This window comes from Alexandromys fortis, unplaced genomic scaffold (genome assembly GCF_014885135.2).
Source record: "Alexandromys fortis isolate MF-2015 unplaced genomic scaffold, M_Fortis_MF-2015_v1.1 scaffold_16, whole genome shotgun sequence".
NCBI classification, from domain to species: domain Eukaryota; kingdom Metazoa; phylum Chordata; class Mammalia; order Rodentia; family Cricetidae; genus Alexandromys; species Alexandromys fortis.
This window is the reverse complement of record NW_026067893.1, coordinates 2,549,949-2,569,433: the sequence shown is the minus strand read 5'-3', so window position 1 is coordinate 2,569,433 and position 19,485 is coordinate 2,549,949. Positions and strand designations below refer to the sequence as shown.

At 46.0% G+C, this 19,485-nt stretch overlaps 1 protein-coding gene across 4 annotated transcripts in view; it reads right to left on the bottom strand.

Annotated features, from left to right (window-relative positions):
* The window catches only part of Gfra1 (GDNF family receptor alpha 1), a 213,560-nt gene that overhangs the window by 145,651 nt on the left and 48,424 nt on the right, over positions 1 to 19,485 (bottom strand). For 3 of the 4 annotated variants that reach the window (XM_050149482.1, XM_050149498.1, XM_050149489.1), the window contains exon 5: positions 6,463 to 6,477. The exons of the other annotated variant lie outside the window; for it this stretch is intronic. In XM_050149482.1, the coding sequence (XP_050005439.1) occupies positions 6,463 to 6,477 (15 nt within the window). The remainder of the gene's footprint in view (positions 1 to 6,462; positions 6,478 to 19,485) is intronic. 4 annotated transcript variants of the gene reach the window in all.

Genomic DNA, 19,485 nt, shown 5'->3' with positions numbered 1-19,485 from the left:
CCAATCACAGAGCACATCAGAACCCTCTACACTATCTTCAGATTTCTTATAACTAAGGTTGTCCCATAAAATAGACTATCAATCAAGGAAAAACAGACTCGGATCTCCTGGTCACCAGAAACTATCATTAGGAGAATTTAACTCTGCAGCACCTTTGCTCCTCTGTGAGATCAGATTGTCAACTGTAACTATTTTGTAACATTTATAAGTAAATTCAGTAACAACAAAAACTTCGTGCAGAATACCTAGACGAATGCTCGGAACACAAGAATCCATATACACCAGCGTCAGTGTTATCCCAAGGCGTCTTTGGAGCCAGGGTCTTCTCGCAATGTCCTCGGAGACTCTGTGTCCCTTCTGCCTCAGACTCCCAAGCGCTGAGATTATAGGTGCGCACAGGGACAGGCAATTCTTCAACAAAAACTGCTCTTTTTGGTAGCAACTATCTCAACAGAAGAATCAAAATTTCCATATTTATTGATTTGGTAATTTTGAAACACAGGATAGTGAGGAAAGAGACACTACAATGTCACCCCAAACTACGCCCTCCTACCAGAGTGGACGTATGACAAAGAGATCGAAAGGAAAGCCCGAGAACAAAGTCACCTACTAGGGAACACAGACCTGCATATGCCACAATGATCAAGCATCATAGAGAGAATGTGATTATTTAAATATGGTTACGGCTTTACACACACACACACACACCATGAATCGATGTAAAATTAAATGCTAATGTTGTTCACCGTGTGCTAGGAAGATGGATGCATTTCCTACATGCCACAGAATATTCTATTAATTCTGGACAGAATAAGGAAATGGCATGCCTACACATTAGCATAAACGGCAGTGTGGCCAGGGAACCAAATGCTTCCTAGCTAATATATCCTCACCCTCAGCTTACAAGTCAACAATCATGCGTAACAACTTAGCACATTTGCCTAAAAATGGTAACAACAGCTTTAATTCATCCACCCAAATCCCACACTTATAAAGAAAACCGTATTTCATAATGTAAGGCATTATCAGAGGAACCATAATTCACAGCTAAGGGGTCAAAGCTTTCTCCATAATAGATGGGTTTTCCGAAGTGGCTGGGGAAAACCTGAGATCCGGCCACAGAGTTAAAGCAGTAAGTCTGAAATATGCAGAGAGCTCAAGCAGAGCTTACTGTAAATGACAGTGGTCTCTCGTCACCACAAGCCCACCCCAATAATTAACTAGCTTGACTCAGCTGCCAAGGACCAAACTATGATTTACTGTTCTCTTCAAATTAATAAAAGCATAGCCAGCCAGCCATTGTGAATCCCAGTGCTCATCTTGTGGGGAAGAGCTGATGCTTCAGACTGGCTGTACCACACATCTGAAGCCAGTTCTGTAGCCTTAAAGCTGAGTGTTCATCCCGTCCCTGCAGAGCAGAGCCCAAACCCGTACAGGGCTATGTTGGGACTATAACTCCACAGATGGCTTCTCAAGGGTCAGGGTTGAGAAAAACCAAGGTTACAAGGTCAACTGTCCCAGTGTGCAAAGAAAGTGACCCCACTGGGAACAGAGCCAAGTCCCCCAGAGTATCAGAGACAGGAGATCAGAGGCCTTCCTGGCACAAACAGGTTTTAGTTCATTTGTCTAAGCTTTATATAAAAGCTTAACAATTGAAGTTCTGCATACGTTCCTGGATCTCTGACTTCTCTTGAAAAATCTTCTGTCCAGAGGGATCCAGATTTTTGCATGGTTTCTGTCTGATCTGGAGAGCTAAGGAATTGTGGCCAACAGGCATGAGAATCCAGGTGTCCACAGCCACATGGGAGCACAATCTCTCTTCCTATACAGCCGGGGGCTGAAGGGACCTTAGAATTTATTAGTCTACCTCTGTCTCAAACTTTGTCTTAGTGTGTGTGCATGTCCATGTGTGTGCCTTATTTTTAAATGTTTCTTTTACTGCTATGCATGTATGTGGTTATATGCATGTGAGCACAGGTAACCCAGGAAGCCAGAAGGAGGAGCCAGGTCCCTTGGAGCTGGAGTCACAGACAGTTGTAAGCTGTTGCTGTAGGTGTCGATTCACACTGGGCCTTACACGCCCGTCACTGCTCAGCGATCTCTCCAGACTCTGTTTTTAATCTCCTATGTAGTCAGTCATGCCCTGGAACCTGCTGGATGGTTCCAAGACCCTCTGGAGAACTCCAAACCCACAGGTGCTTCAGACCTTTATAAAGTCAACAGTTCTTACATATAAGATCCACCCATCACTTTAAATCATCTCTAGATGTAACAACGCAAGCTCTCGGTAAAGAGTCACTAAGATATATATATAGTTCAAGGGGAAATGTAAAAATAAACTGGCACATGCTCAATGCCTACAAAAATGCCCGATCCCATTTTTCACCTGTGGATGTCTTGAGGACAGATACCTAGCGCCAAATATAGTCTTATTTATGTAACAGAGAAAAGGCACATATGGGCGTCATACCACACAAGTAATACACATGTGCATTCACATGTTTATACATTGGAGAAAGGTGGTTTTGTAACTTGGACAGGATGTTCATTTCCAATCCAGGAGAGCAGAGACACATCAGAGGGCAAGGGCTGGGCCCACTGGGCATGTAGATCTAGACTAGTTTGCATGCATCGATACAGTTCCTCTGTGATCAACAGCCAACATATTTTTACATGTAAGTCGGTCTTGACCATTTGCCTGCTGAAAAGTCCCTTCCGGCTTCCTTCCCGAGCCCCAGACCTCCCTCACTCTTGCCCTATCTTCCTAGTTAATTCTGCACAGTTCTCTCTGCTCACCAGCTCCATGACACTTGCTTCCTCTGGATCCCAGGACACTGGGCACCCGCCTGAGGGGTTCTTCCCTTGCAAGTCCTTCCTGTACAATCCTCTAGACCCTCCAGTCCATCGTCTTTGTCCTTCTCTGACCACACCACTGAAGGTGGCCCTCCCAGGCACCAGAATGTCACCCTGGAGCAGTTTCTTCACCTGACACACTCTAAACTGTTTCGTTCCCTTGCTTCCTTGGCTACCCCCCCCCCACACACACACACACTGTGAGATACATTGAAATGCCATGCTCAGTCCCAGTCATCAAGGCCTGGAAAGCACCCGACTCCTCGTCACAAGAGCAGGATAAACACACAACAAAGGTGACATCCCACCCCCAGCAAAGCTCAGCTCCAGGCAGAAGCTGGAAGGGGTGGGGGAAACTTTGCCTCCTTGGCCTCAGGTCATGCAGGGACTTGAACACGGAGAGAATTAACTCCGTGGCTAAATCCAGATGCTTGAGCCCACGTATATTCACAAGTGCCCCACTGAGCAATAGGGTTCTGATTCTGAAGCCGCTTGCTGAGTTTCTGTTCGATTTTGGAATCAAGGTAGCATCTATGGATGAGTGAATATTCAAAAGAAGCTTCAGCGGCTTCAAATGAAGCATGCACGCATGTGTGGGAGTGTGTTTGCAAGTGCACAGAGGCTCGTTTGTCGCTGTTAAATGACTGGAACGAAGGGCTCTAAAACTTGAGAATAGAGACATGCGGGTCCACACATGGTGTCTCAGTACACACTTGAAGAGCCACTCTGTGGTACTTGGGAACTAGTGAGAGCCGCCACTGGCTCGTGAGCTCGTGAGCAACAGGAAGTATGGTTCTTTGGCCCTGGTTCTTTATTTGGAAAAGATGGTCTTTGACAGTCTTTAGACCCCATGGCCTAAGCACCACAGGACGCGGCGGCATTTCTAGATGAAAGCACCAAAGCAAGCAATAAAATGTCACTGGATCAAGAGAGAAACAGACTCCCACCAACACGCACCTCACACGCAGCCCTGAAAGGCCCAGCAGTAGCTGCCGGGCTTTCACCTACAGTAACAAGATTGATCTGTAGTGAAATAAAAGATAATGCAATCCAGAGGAAATAACTTGTGTTTCCTCTGAGAATGTCTGATGTTGTCAACCGTACGCCTGCTTCCCGTTTCTGCCTGCCACCGTGCTCAGCGGCACACACAGGCAGGAATACAGCAGGCAGACAGGTAAATCACAGCTGCACAGTCAACCAACCCAGCCCCTTGGCCAGCCCAGCCCTTTGGCCAAGCCCAAGCCACAGAAGCGTTCAGGAAGGCAGAGGCATGGTCAGTGGCCACCGAGAAATGGGTTTCAGAGAACGGCCCCACTGGCATCCACGGCATTGCAAACACTAGATTTCTGCTGCTTCTTTCTGCCACAGCTGAAGTCTCTTGGTTCTCAGGAAGTAAGAATCGCAGTTCCAGAGTCTGTATACAGGGTGTAGAATGGTCTGGCCTGGTCTTCTGTATCTGTCAGCACTGTCTGGAGCATTATCTCCCAGGCACAGTGACAGAGTAACAGGAAACACTTGGAGAACAGTGGGCACTGGCCTTGTAAGCTCTCAGCCGTCATTTCTCAGGTGTCTCAGTACAAAATGGTCCTCCAGGAGCAGAGCAATATTAAAAACCATTAAGTAGAAAATATGTACATTGAGCCTGGTCTATACATTTGTAAGTGTACTGTTTTTGAGAATTTTATATATCCATGTAATGTTTTCATCAACTCAAAACCCCCATTACTTCCCCCACTACCACTGTTCCCTCCCCACCTCTCTCCCACCTCATCACTAAGTGTATGTAGTACACCGGAATTGGACCAGCAGAGAATACACGGGACAACGACATCACACCAAAGCCCAGAATCAACACAGAGAAGACTTAAAGATCCAGAGAGAGCATTCACCGGCAGCGAAACATTGTGTGCAGGACAGTGCAGCTGTCCAGGTGAACTCAAAGCAGCTGTGGCTGCACACGCAAGATCTGCAGAAGATCAAGACAGCCAAAACCCCAGCAGGGATGGAGAAGGGCTCAGGAAGTCCCACCCTCAGTTGAGAAGCCCCAAGCATATCAGCTTTCTTCAGGGACGCAGACCCTAGGAATACCTCACGAGGGAGATGCCACCTCCGCCACACGAGGCTTAGGCAGCCATCGGCTGTGGGCTTCTTCCTCTTTCAGATGCTATTAGGTCTCAATAGCCAGTGATTTGTAGATGATTACAACTTTTACTGTGCGTATCATTGCAACTGACAGGCAAATCTCATCAATCGAATCCCATGACTGATGAAAAAAGGACACAAACTTGACATCAGCAGCCTGCCAGCTGTCCTCTGGATCAATTATTGCGCTTAGAAAGGCTCGCCGTGACACACGGAAAGCAGACCTGATGGAAGGCTCTCCTCCTCCCCTTGACCAACATCTCTGAAACACACGCTTGCAACTCCAGAGTTTTTTGTTTCCAGGAGAGAAATCCTGTTTGAAGTGGGGTAGTGTTCACACTGCAGCTCATACGCAGGGGCTGCTCTACTCCCTGAGCGTCGCGCCGAACCCCCGATCTGTCAAGGATGAGAGCTCGCTGCAGCCATGGTCTCCGATAGCGGCACTCTCATTACACCAACAGTCACGACACCTTTTCAATTCTGCTCATCTCTTAGTCGCTAGTCAAATGGAACTTATTGCTTAGAGCTTGTTGGAACTTTCTGAATTATTTATGAAAGCAGGTCTGCGACTCCAGACTCTTAAAAGACAACACAACAGAACCCTCGTCGTTACCCACAACCTGTCTTCTAACAGGGAACGGATATTCTCTGTAACATGAGCTGCATGTTTGGGGTGAAATAACAGTTGTGAAAAAAGTACCGAGCCTCTAAGAATATTTGGAGGGTATTTATGGAATGCCTGGGCATATTTTTAAACCTTTACTGTAAACCAGCTTCGGGTTCCAGAAAGATGCAGCAGACATATTTCTCAGCTTGGATACAAACAACGAACGTCTGGCACTATTGCCCAAACTGGAAGGCAGTTCCCCATCATGATCATCTAGAAGGTTCTAGTCAGGTCATGAACCCAGAGCACAACCGCCATACACAGTGAGGACTAATACCCAGTCAGAAACATCAGTGAGAAAACATGTTGGTTTCCAGCTCACCGGACCTGTAAAACAGGACAGCACTCTCTGTTACCTGACTTTGTGTCAGTTGGAGAGGCTACGAGGCACAGCTAGGTTGGAGGGCACAAACTGGCAAGCCAGCCTGCTCTTAAGAGCCACACCTCCTGGTCTACATGTTTGTTCATCCATTGGAACTGCTTGGGGAGCCCTTTGAAAGCAGAAGCTGCCTCTGATGCAGGATTCTTGAAGGACAACCCCTCCCCTAGAGATACCTGCTCCTCCAAGAGACACCCAAACCCCATGCCAACCCTGCCCTCCTCCCCAGATGTCTAAACCCCAGCCCTAGCCCCAAACATGGTTCAGAGGAAGATGCAGACACCCAGAAAGGCTGAAGGTACTTCATGCCACCATCCTTATAAGGTCCCTTAATTTCCAAAGACACATTCTCAAGAAGACAGAGTCCTGTCAACAAAAGCACATAGCCAACAGAAGGGCAACAGGGTGCAGGGCATCTTACCTTGCTGGAAGACATCTGAGGGCGTGAGAAAAAAAATGAGAGAGGGAAGGAAAGAGAGAAAGATAAAAATATTAATAACAGTGAAGAAGAAAGCAAGACATTATCTTGCATACATTGGCTTTGCTAAATAGTTTCCATACAGCACTCCCTTGAGCGCCAAGCTCAGGCCATAGGTGGAGACCACTTTGGTCTAAATCATGACTCGATTCATATGAACTCTGGTTTACTGTCCCTTAAACCTCAACACTGACAGTATGATTGGGAACATTGATCATGCCTGTGCTAAGGCTGAAGGACGCAGGACAGTGCTTGTCGAGTAAGAAGCAGGACATCCTGTTGACATCCCCGGTGTCACCATTTCAACAGCCTTACAAAACAGGCTCTGTAATCATTCCTGCTCTATAGCTTAGGAAACCGAGTCTCCAGAAGGCAAGGTAGCTCACTCAAGGCCACAACATTGGTACTTTGGATGGAACCCAAGCCCACATGACACTGAAGATTCTCTCAAGCTCTAAAAGGCTATCTGATTAAAGACAACAACACCTGACAAAAACATAAGCAGATATGGGTCTGGGAATTCAATCATACTTAAATCATGTAAACAAAATATGTATACGTTCTCCACTTTATAACCCCATGTCCTCAGAGTCTGTTAGAAAATGACGAGGTATTCATGCTTTTGTGCGTTTTCTTTCAACCACTGTCCGAGAGCCTGGTATGCACCAAGGCCTGGTTCTTAGCAGCCACAGTAAAGAACACCAACACGCTGTCCCCAGTATCCTCCCAGCAGGACCTCCAGGGACAAGTGTATTTTGACCTTTGAATCGAGTACACATAATGGCAAAGCACCATTTTTTTCTAAGTGTAGCCTCTTTGCTCAACAGTGTATTTTTTAATCTGATATTGGTGAGTTTTTAACTTCCTTGAGGAGTGAGAAATTAGGACTCAAGATAGGTGTTCCTCCACATCTTGTAGTAGCCATAGGTACCCGCGCAAAGTACTTTTCTATGTCCAAGGGAGCTTGGCCGCCCAATCACCAATGATGTTTCTCACCTTCTCATGCCTTTTAATTTGGTATCTTCAAGATACACGTATGTCACCCAGGCAGGAGATAGCACCTGCTCTGTCTGCAGGGCTCCAGAAAGAAAGTTTGAAAGAAAGATACTTCTAGAAGATAGTTTAACAACATATAGAAACATCCAATCTGTAGTCCTTGAGCAAACAGTACTACTTACAGAACTCTAATCCAACAAAACACCTAATGATGTAAGAGAAACGTAGAGAGAAGATCACCGAAGTATTGTTGGCAATGGGAAAAATACTGGGTGCTGCCCACAGTCAACAGAGAACCAAAGCAATGATCTGTACTTGGCTTGCTGTGCGGTGACGTCAATGACTGAAGAGGATTGGTGAGATGGTTTAAGCAAAGCTCTGGTCACGCAAGACTGACAACCCAAGCTTCTGCCCCAGAAACTGTGTAAAACCTAAAGGGAAGAAAGGACTCCTCAAATTTGTTGTTTGGCCTCCACAGAGATGTCATGACGTGTCATGCCCACCTCCCGACATAAACACAGAGTTTTGGTGTTTTCTTTATTTTTAATTGGTAAAGATTTTAGTTGAGTTCATATGAAAATATTGGATGCTCCCTAACGACCCATGAATACATGTATGTGCCTATGCGCATATGCATGGCTGCCTGAAGAGACGTGTGACAATGGCCACAAAATACTGCTGATCTTTGGAGTTGCAATTGGAGTTTTTAAATCTTCTATGAGTTTTTATACATTTGGGGAGGTGGTTCGAGACAGGGTTTCCCAGTAGCTATGGAGCCTGTCCTGGAACTCACTCTGTAGATCACAGAGATCCGCCTGCCTCTGCCTCTTAAGTGCTGGGATTAAAGGTGTGGGCCACCACCGTTCAGCTCAGTATTTGAATCTTTAGCAATGAGCGTATTGTATATTTGTGATCTCAGTTTACAACTAAACTTATCTTCATTAAAAGCTAAGTAAGAACTACATTGTCAGCATCAACTTTACGTTAGCGCCACCTGACACCAGCTCCCATGGGGTCACAAGAACCAAGAGCCGTGAATAGTTCAGACACTTCCCTGGCACATTAACGGATCAGAACACCTTAGGCTGCAGATTTCATTCCACTCAGGCACATCCTCCAATTTTATGAATTAAACCTTTTCTCTGACAATTTCATGCACATATCTATCACAATCTAATACGCTCACTCCCGCCCTCTCTTCTCTCTCCCACCCGCAATCCTGCCTCTTCCCTCCGCGTCCCCTTTGAGAGCAGACATGCTCATCGGGACACATGCTCTCAAAGTCGCTCTGGCTTGTCTGAGAAACTCTTACAAGCTCCCAATTCCCCAGTGGCAGGAGACTTCTCCCGACCCAGAGCAAAGTCACGTGGGATGTGGACGGGCTGTATCAGAGGCACTGCACTGACTCTGCTCTCAGCCCCGTTCTCAGTGAGCTCTGCATCTCCGGAGCCACCAACCACAGATTGAAGATATGGTTTAAAAAAAAAACAACCAAAAAGCCTGTGTTAAACATGGACAAACATGCTTTCTAATGACTATGTTCTAAGTAACAAGAAATACATTATCAAGGTTGTTTCTACGGCCCTTACTGCATTAGATTTTAGAAGCCATCCAAAGGTGATGTGAAGCATACAGAAAGGTTTTTATAGCTGACGAGCACACACTGTGCCATCCTCAAGGGACTTTCTAGCAGTACCGGTAATTTCTAGCAGGCACACACATCTCCTGCACACATCACACAATATCCTCTAGCCTTGGCAATTCATCTTCAGCACAAATGCTGGCCCAGCAGTGAGATGCCATTGCCCAGGGACTGAGGAAAGGGCTGTGGGCAGCTCCTGGAATACACCAGTCTATACAAGCTTGCTTCCTGGACCCCACAGCCGGACACCTACTCTCTGACCAAGCTTGCTCTCCTGATGGAAGCCTCCCACTTATCCTTCAAATGTCACAGCCACTGTGAAGCGAACTTGCCGTTTCCACCTGTTCCTAGAGTAACCCATGCATGTTGCAATTATAGCTCAGGTTATAATTAGTTATTTACGTAGACTGTGCGCTCCTGAGGATAAGAGCAATGTACCTTAAACGCCTCCCTAGATTTAGACTGCCTGGCACTGTTACCACTGAGAGGGAAGGGAAAGGGGGTTTTGTCTCAACATCCCCTTACCATACAGGTGAGGAAATGAAGTACTGGATAAAAGAAAAATCCTTCCTAAGGTCACACATGGAGTTCAAGGCTGAGCCAGGACTACAGGAGACTCATTTAAACCTTAATGAAGTTAAAATGTTCATCTCGATTATTAGCAAAGTACAAATTAGACATTTATCATCCCCCTTTAATGAATACAGACAAAAACCTCAACCTTGAAAACATCAGGGAAATGAGATTAATCTCTCAAATACAGACCCAGTCTCAACCCCAGTCTCGACATCCGTCCAGAATCCTCAACCTCCTCTTTGTGATTTTTGACAAGGAACACTTCTTTCAAAACTCAGAACCGACTTGAGTCATTGGAAAGCATCAGCCGTTTTGCGGAGAAGGGAACCCAGGCCTGATTCATGGTCTTATTCCCCCCAATCCTACTGTGTGTGTTCCATCTGTGCAGGCACATGGGCACAAGATGCTCCTTAGCTCTTCCATTCCTGAAGCACACCTAATGTTCATGTACCTATCTGAGCCTCTGTTTCTTCAAAAACTTTCCAGTGATATTTTCATCTCCGCTTCCCAGTCACACGTAAATCTGAATAAACACGAATGCGGATACTACAATGTGCTGGACTATATTTATGTCTTCCGGGTCTGGGGCATAAATCTCCTCCTTCTCTGTAGTAAAGGCTCACACACCTTCTCTCCCAGACGGAAAAGGCCACCCAAGCTCACTTCCCATGTGTTCTAGTTACATGTTACACTCCACCGCACACGCACGTTCCCCCAAATCAATGGATGTTACAACGTATTATACTCCAAAAGTTCACAGTACCATTTCCCACTCTAATGCTTGTGTGCAGGGCCACTTCTCCAAAACCATCCACTATGGTGACTCCTAAAGATCAAAGTGCCGGAACGTGAGTACGGTGTTCTGATTTCAGTCTAACCAGACGCAGAGGAGAATCACTCAGGAGATGACCTGCCCCCTCTGACCTCCCATTTCCTTGCTGCAGACGCAGGGGCATATTCTAACACCATTCCACAGAAGGGGGAAGGTGACGTTCACTAAGTTATTCAAGCCACGGAAAGCCGCTCTGAGGCTAAGACGCTGCCGTATTTCTCACCCTCCCAGGATTCAGAATCACACAAGTGCAGAGCAGGGGCTGACAATGACCACAACCTCAGCCACCATTAGGTTGAGTCCAAAGGACACCAGGACACCGATGCGGAGGAAAGCAACTCCTTCAGACAAAGCTCTCTGCTCAGACTCACTTCCCCAGGGAGTAAATCTCAACCCCCATCACTCACGTGAACAAAGAAGGCCTGTTTCCCAGCCCCCTTACCCCCCCCCCCCGCCCCAAGTCCTCCATCCCCTGGAGTCCTTCTGGTCCTGGAGACAGATGAAAGACCATGTGTGAGCTGACCATTCAGATGTGGGGGAAAAAATAAGGAAGAGCCCCAGATTTGCCTTTTTTTTTTTAACGTGATGGAAGACCAAGCATGTGTACCCCTCCCCCACTATGGCGGGATTCAAACTCCAGAGCTCTGTAATGCTGAGACCCCAGAGACCTGGGCCATAAAAGACTAGATTATCTATTATTATTAATAAGTTATGGCAATTAGGCTGGATGATTCCTAAACGCGGCTGATGAGAAATTTTCTTGAGTACTGCTCGTCCACACAGCTAGTGTTTACCTCTATTAAAAATGATTTAACTACACTCTGGGTGAACCCCTGTCTTGCCCCTGGATTAATAATTAGCAGTGCACAGATCTGCGCGGGTTAAGTGAGTCGGCTGTCCTTTATTTATCTATGGCTTTGTTTTATGAGGAGAAGCGGATGGCAGTCTTATTGCCCATTCGGTTTGCGGGGAATAATTTACTGTTTCAGTCCACAGTCCCTGACTACAGGTAGAGAAACCTCAGCATTACTCCGCATCACACTTGCGACCCCCCCCCCCACACACACCACAGCATTCCAGATCTGCCCAACAGAAAGCCTGTGCACGCCGCCGTCGCCAAGCCTGGGGAGGCGCAGTTACGACCTCCCCAACAATGTGATTAAATTATGGATGAGGGCCGTTTAGTTTCTTGAAAATGCGATGCACTTAACTCCCATTTAAGAAGTCTCACCTGTCTTACGAGTTCTCCTGTGGTTTGAGCGCATGAGAGAAAATCCTATTTCAAGTCAAGGGCTTTTTACAGTAAAGCACTATAAATTTTACTTGCACCCAACTAACCAGGGCTGAGGAAGGGATCTAGAGAGCAGCCGCAGGGAGTGAATGCTGCTCCCTTGAAAGGACTCACACTGGCCATTAAACCAGCGTCACTTTCCCTATCAGTGGTACTGTCTCCATCACTGAGTCCCCAAGCCCAGTCTCCTCCACACAGGGTCAAGGGGTAATCAGAACCCAGGAAGAATTCTGCGACTGCCCATCAGTACACGTGAAATGCATTCTTTTCTACATTGAAAAACAGGGCCTGCTTATGCCTCTCCTCTTACAGAGGGCAAGCCCTCTGTTTTCATTAATTAGGTTTCATTTCAAGATGTGTATGCTACTTTTACTTGATAAATAATTCTAAGTGTTGGTGTGTACACATGTATGAACCTGTATATTCACACGTGTGTGGAGGCCAATGCGCCTCAAGGACCCACCTGTCTCTATCTCCAGCACCAGGTTATAGGTGACTGTTTCTACGTCTGTCTGACTCTATAGATTGTACCCTTGAGACCGAACTGAGGTCCTTGGGTTGGCGGACGAGCACTCCACTGACGGAGCCATCTTCCCAGCCCACCATTCCGCCAGTCCTGTTTTAAGCTGACAAAACTGAGGTCCAGTTTTGTCACATTCCAAAGAAGATGGAATGACATACCAGCGTCACCGTGACAGTGGCTACTACCTCCAGACAACCCAGAATCAGGACTTAGCCTCTTAACAAGCAGAAAGTCAGGATAATCGTTCAACCTCCCGTGTCCTGTGTCCTGATCTATAAAATGGACAGGCGACCATTTTACTTATCACAGGAATCAAGTTGGATACCTCAGCCACCAAATACATGTGGACATGGTAGTCAAACAAGACTCAGGCGAGCCCTGGACGAATCAGCTCCCTAGCCTGCTTCAGTTAGTTGCTAAGTTCATTCAGTCTTGATTTTCTCACCTGTAAAAACAATAAAACCCGTCTATCAGAATTCCCGTGACCGTTTACGGTTTCTCACACATAAAACTTCCGGCACTTGGAAGTCGGTCCAGGGTGTGCATTTCACGAGTGGAAGCAATGTTATAGTTATTATAAGCAGAGCAGACCAATAAGATGGAAATCTGAGGTTCAAAACTCAAAGCAGGTCCCAGATCCGACCATGCCGTCTTGGACAAACTTCGCGGCCTCCCTGCGCCTTGATTTCTATGGACGGCAGCGTTCCAGTAACAGTGTTCTTAACGCTAAGAACCAGCCCGAAGGACTTGATGCCAAGAGCAGTTGCTGATTTTTACGAAACACGGCCAACTGTCATGGAGGCTGAAGTGATGCATGCGAGTGAGGAAACCTGGGATGCGTCAAGTCTTCTGTGCAGTACAGCCGCATTACTCGAGGCATCCTGACTACTTGCTTAGAAACTTCTGCGACAAGTGCAGCGCTCTAGAAAGAGCGCAGCAAAGTTCACTCTCTTGCCACCCTCTAGCTGCACGCTACTAAGAAACCCCAAAGGGGTTTTCAAATATTATCTCATGAATATTACACCTTATGAATGACTTCTCTGGGGGCTTTGAAATGTGGGTCTCAATGGCACCCAACCTTAAAATGCCAGCGTAGGAAGAATGAACAGGTCTCAGAGATTCAAGAACCCCAGGGCTGGGCCCTTGTTTCCAGAATCCTCTGGCTTTGCCTACCTCTTCTGGCCCTGTCATTACTAAAGACGCCCATTTAAGGGGCTCCCAATGGAGACACACTTTCTATGAACTAAAGGTCAAAAGAGATAGACAGCATGGGAAAGCTGGAAGAATTAGCCTGAGAAAACAGTTTTGGTTCTTAATTAAATAAACCAAAGTTTGAGCATAACAGAGCACTTAACCAGAGCCCCTTCCTGCCTGGGTGCAGGTCTGCCACACTGGAGCCCTGCCAACGTCACCGTCTCCTCCAGAGGCTCTCCTTGCCCTCAGTGGCACCACAGGGCTGTGATTAGCTTTAAGTGTCTCCAAGGCCAGACAGCTCAGGCAGCCCCATGCCACACAGCTAGTACCCCAAAGCCTCCCACTTCCTTCTGGCACACACAAAGAGTTCAAATTGAACAGAGCCTGCGTGAGCCTAGGCTAAAGCTTCAGGGACTGTCTCGAAGGTCCTGGATGCCCCTCGCTAGCCCCATCCTCCCTTAGTCTCCCTGACCTTCTGTTCCTGTCTTGTTTCAGATCTAGGCCCAGGAAAGCTTTGCCATGATTTCCTCCCTCCTGTACCTCCCTCATCTTTCATCATCTTAGAAATTAAGACCAATACGTTGCCTGTCACTGGGCTCTGTCTGAAAGCACTTGGTGCTCAGTAAATGTCTTTTGTTTGTAAGTAAGAAAACACACACACAACAGTCCTGAAATAGACTCTGTTACATCTCCGAGGGAATGTGTTGCCAGCATCAATCTCCGACCTTACACTTGAACGCCATCAGCCTACACCGACTTGGGGATGGCAGTGCAGGGACAGCAGCGAGTAAATGTCCCTAACATTTTACGACATTCTCTCCCTAGTATATCTCACTCCTACCACCGAGGTATAAAGCTCTTAACTACCGAAAGAACATAAAAAGATAGATTTAGGAATAATACTTTTTATGATTGCATTCTGTACACTCTGAAAGTTATGTCCAAGTCTGCTGGTCTTTTATGGCTGACAGAGTAGAACAGTGTGCCTTTCTAGCTAACCGCGCGTTTATACCCGGTGAAAATATTTTCGACTGAATTACTTTCTGAGTAATTATAAAAAGGCTAATCGAGGCTTGATGAATTCACGTACAAATACTTCAGACTTTGCATTAAAATTCTTAGGATATGGGAGTGTATTCAACTCCATCTCTCCAGCAACCAATGGTTTCCTTCGAAAGAACAGCACTCATGACTTTCTCTGCATTCTTTTGAACCTGCCGAGAAACCCTAGGACGCTACGCTAATAGCCCAAACAAAGGAGGAAGCTGAAAATGACATCATTCTAATTTCCTAAACTTATGTAATTAAATAGTAAGAGCCACGAAGTATTTTTACTAAGTATCTGCATGTGCCAAGAGCTGAGGAGGTGCCCTGTGTTAGAGCAGAAATCACACCACAGCTCTGATTAACAGAGGCAAGAAACATGATTGGTAAAACACCACGATGGATAATAAGCCTTATATTCTCAGATCTCCAACGCCAGTCATTTTCCTGAGTCCCAATCCACACTACAGGCGAAGCCACTGCATTCTCTGGGATTCATTTCCTCTGCTAGCAAAATGGTGCATACAAGGTGCAGGCTAAGGTCGCTCACAGGTCTAAAACATGGTGGTTTTATGCTTGAAATTACACACATTACACTGAATGAGCTCTTGTTGTGTGCAGCTTATTCGTCTTCTTATCTAAGCCAAATTACATTCAGAGGGAAAAAAATCACTCCCTGCAATTCACGTACATCCACAAACACATCCATAACGCAGCCTATGATTCTGCATTTATCCCAAGATATTATCTCCACGGTAAAGTATTTTTCTCATTACAGATGAATTATAAGCTATTTGAAACCTGTAAGGTTATAGTGGCTCATGGCATCAATTTCTGATGCCCCCCCAACACCCGCCCAACATACACTTCCTGAAGCATTCTCTTGGTCTCTGTTTTCAAGCCAACTGATTAATTTCATCACAGACATATTGTTCCGGCAGGTCTGAGAGACCCAGGCTTTCATCAGATTGGTTACCCAGTCTCCAACATTCAAAGTAGGCATTTACAAATGTCCAGGAGAAGAAATCGCTCTCCCTGCTAGGTGATCATTACCAGGATGGACAACTTTAAAGCAAACAGAAGACAAGGACCATCATCATTATTTTGATGGCTTGGCACAAATTACCTTCAGGAGAGCTCCCAGGAGCCAGAGACAATTAAAGTCGGAGTTCTGAGATGATGCCCCTAGCAGTCAAACACTGCTGATCACCATGAAACAGGCCCAAAGACTCACAAAGGACTGGAGACACAACCCAATCTAGGCTGAGCTCCATCTCAAGTCACGGCAGCTTCTAGCCTCTGATCTAAATTAATCTGGATAAACTTGGGCAATTTGTTAAAGCTTAATGGGTGTTTTAAAGGGGGTTTAAGAAGAAAATACCAGTAATCTGGGGCAATAGATAGATAGATAGATAGATAGATAGATAGATAGATAGATAGATGGATGGATGGATGGATGGATGGATGGATGGATGGATGGATAGATACTCTTGCAATTCCACAGCTGGGGAGGGGGCTCCTGTGGTGAAGGGCTTGAAGACCTGAGAATGTGTCCAACACCTATGTAAAAAGCTGGGTACAGCAACACACGCATGTAACCCATGTCTGGCGATACATAGATAGGTGGATTCCTAAGAGTTGCTGGACAGCAGCCATTCTAAATTGGTTAGCTCCAGGTTCTGTAAAAGACGCTGTCCCAAAAACCAGAGCAGAAGCTGGTCAGTGGTGGCACACAGCTTTAATCCCAGCACTAGGGAGGCAGAGGCAGATGGATCTCTGTAAATCTGAGCCAACCTGGTCTACACAGTGAGTTCCAGTATGGCCAAGGCTACACAGAGGAACCTTGTCTTCAAAAACAAAAACAAACAAGCAAACGAAGAAACCAGAAGGGAGAAGAGTTGAAGTTGGCCTCCTTATGTATGCCCCCACACACACGCAAATGCAAAGGAGAAATAGATGCAAGCTACTCCAGCTTCTAAATTCCAAACGGACACTGCACGGAGACCTTGCACTGGGCCCTCTGTGCTGCACTCCCGGGTCATGTGCAGATCCGTCTCCCGTGCACTCAGGTACACCCACCATTCTTTCTGTCTGACTGAGCTAAAAATACAGCACCGGGAATACAATCATCATCACAGTTCCAAAGCCCAGAGTAAAACAGTAGCTCGTCCTAGGTGCGCATTAATGTTAGTATGTTTCCAGAGCTTTCCATGCACCTGGTTCTATTTCAAGTTCTTTACATAGACAGACAATGCTCTCAATCACTCTACAAGAGAGCTGTTATGAGGCTTGCCTCCCAGAAATGGAGACACAGCCCCTTCTCACAGAGGATAAACTAAAGTTGTCTAAGGTCAGAAGGATGAAAGTCAGCCAGGATTCAAGTTTGAAAAAAAATCTGGTTTCTGAGGCCAAATTTGTTCACTTTGATACACTGTCTCTTGTGAATGCTACCTGGTAGCCATGCAGAAGGAAGGGAAAACAAGTAATCAAGACTTTTGCTTTCTTTCTGGTCCTGATGCCTGGAGATTAGGCCCCTATGTGGAAACCTAGCAAGCTACAGGCATACAGAAGGTATTCCAAACACTCAGCACAGTTTCTAAGGTAGCACACTCTCAGGAAGCCTGGGTAGCTGAACAGCCTCTCTCCACGGTCTCATGTCAAGGGTGTGTGTGTCCAAAGTACATGTGAAGCTGGTCTCTTCTGTAGTGAAATGGGTTTCACAGAGGTTAAGGGAAGCAAAGAGCTGAAGACACTTTGCCAATCACCTTTGCAGCAGTGAATGGACCATAAACCTGAGAGGACTCATCCGGGTGCAGCCGGAGTGGTTACCGCAGCATGCACCCCACTAAGTGCCCTTTTAAGAAAAAAGGAAGTTCATTTGGCAGTTTAAGGTTCTTCTAAATCTGTGAGCTGTTATTCACTGACCACACACAAATCATAAAGCGTAAATGTCATTTTCACGATGGATTTGTATAGCTGGCTTGCCAGCAGCTCCCAAAGAAAGAATTCTAACATATCACAAAGCCTAAAGCGTTTAAATCATGCTATATATATTTTAGCATGGTGGTTGGCACAGAGGTCCTCTTCCCAGACCAGGCAGCGGTAAGGTAGTTACCACCTTGAAAACAGAACAGACTATCAGACAACCAAGCTTCCTACACCTTGTCCTTGAACTTCTCAGCCTCCGAAATCTCTGAGAAGACGCATCTCTCTTCTTCATAATCTGCCCAGAGTGCTAGCGTTTGTCACCTGCGCACAAACCTGGCATGCCTAGGAAGAGGGACTCGCCAATGAGGAATTGCTTCTATTGATCAGCCGCCACATCTGCGGGCATTTCTTTACTGTGCTTGATGAGGCAGCTCTAGCCTAGTATGAGTGGTGCCATCCTGGGAAAGTAGGTCTGGGCTGTGTAAGGGAAGCAGCACAGCAAACAAGCCTGGAAGCCGGAGCCTCCAGGGTCTCCTTTCTGTTCCCGCCTTGGGTTCCCTGGATGATGAACAGTAACCAGCAAGGTAAGATAAACCTTCTTCCTCCTAAAGTTGCTCTAGGCCACGGTGTTGGTCACACCAACAGAAAGCAATCTGGGAAAGATCCAGGATCAGGTGCTTTGTTATAATAGCACCAAACAACAAGACACATGGCCAGAATTTAAAAAGACAGAACAAGGGTTTGAAGTTATTACTTGCATACTGCTGATAATTAAAAAACCTGCTAGAATCACTTTGAAAAAACAGTGTGGGAGGTTCTCAAATTGTTAAGTACATAGACGTTTTCATATGACCCACAATTCCACTCCTAGGTATACTGTCGAGGAGCGGCCTTGACCAAAACACTTATTAACAGGGTATAAAGAAGAAATATAAGTAAAAAATATGAAGACACATAAAAAATAATAAGACAAAAAACATAGAAAGTATCAGGAGGCCCTTCCAGTGATCACTGAAATCCTGAAATCCGCCTGCGTTTATTTTTCCCACAGTTTTTATACCCAATTAAACTGGGGGAGAAGGTAACGAAAGCTTTTATTAACAGGATACAAAAGGGTGCAATTAAGCCTGTTAGTCTCCAAATCTCTGACCCTCAGACAAGGAGTAAAGGGGCCTGCGTTTTCAGGCCTCCACAGTCTATGCCCTGAAGAAATGAACATATGATCTAATACCTGTTACACTCATCCGAGGACAGAGTTTGGATCCTCAGAATCCACACAGAAGCCTGGCGGCTGTGGTGGCCATCTGTGATCCCAGCACTCTGCTGGAGAGGCGCACACACAGCACAGCTCTGGGACAGTACGGATGGACAGACTAACCCACGCTGGAGAATTCCAAGTTCAGTAAGAAATCTTTCCTCAACCAATAGAGTGCAGAGTAATCTAGGAAGCACCCAACATCAACTTTTGGCCTCCACACTCACATGCACACACGTCACACTCACACACGTCCAAACACACACATCACACTCATACACAAATGCAAAACATTGAAAATATACGCACAGACACTTGCGCACAAACACTCACTTCAGCATCAGTCCTAATAACAAGAAAGTCTAAACCATTCGATGAATAGGGCAGTAAAATGTAGCACATTTGTATGGTAGAACATGATTCAGCAATACATGAAATACTAGCATGAGAATAAGACACATATGAGCCATACTAAGTAAAGGAAGCAGTCACATAGGATTGTAAGTTATGAATACACAGAAAAATGAAATACATGAATCCACTTACAGCAAATGTCCATACCATACAAATGGAGAGACAGAAAGGAGGATTAATGGATGCTGGGGAAAGGAGTCACTAGGTTGTGATCCATTTCTTTTTGGAGTAATGAGCACATTCTAAAATGGACTGCGTGGTGGATATGCAA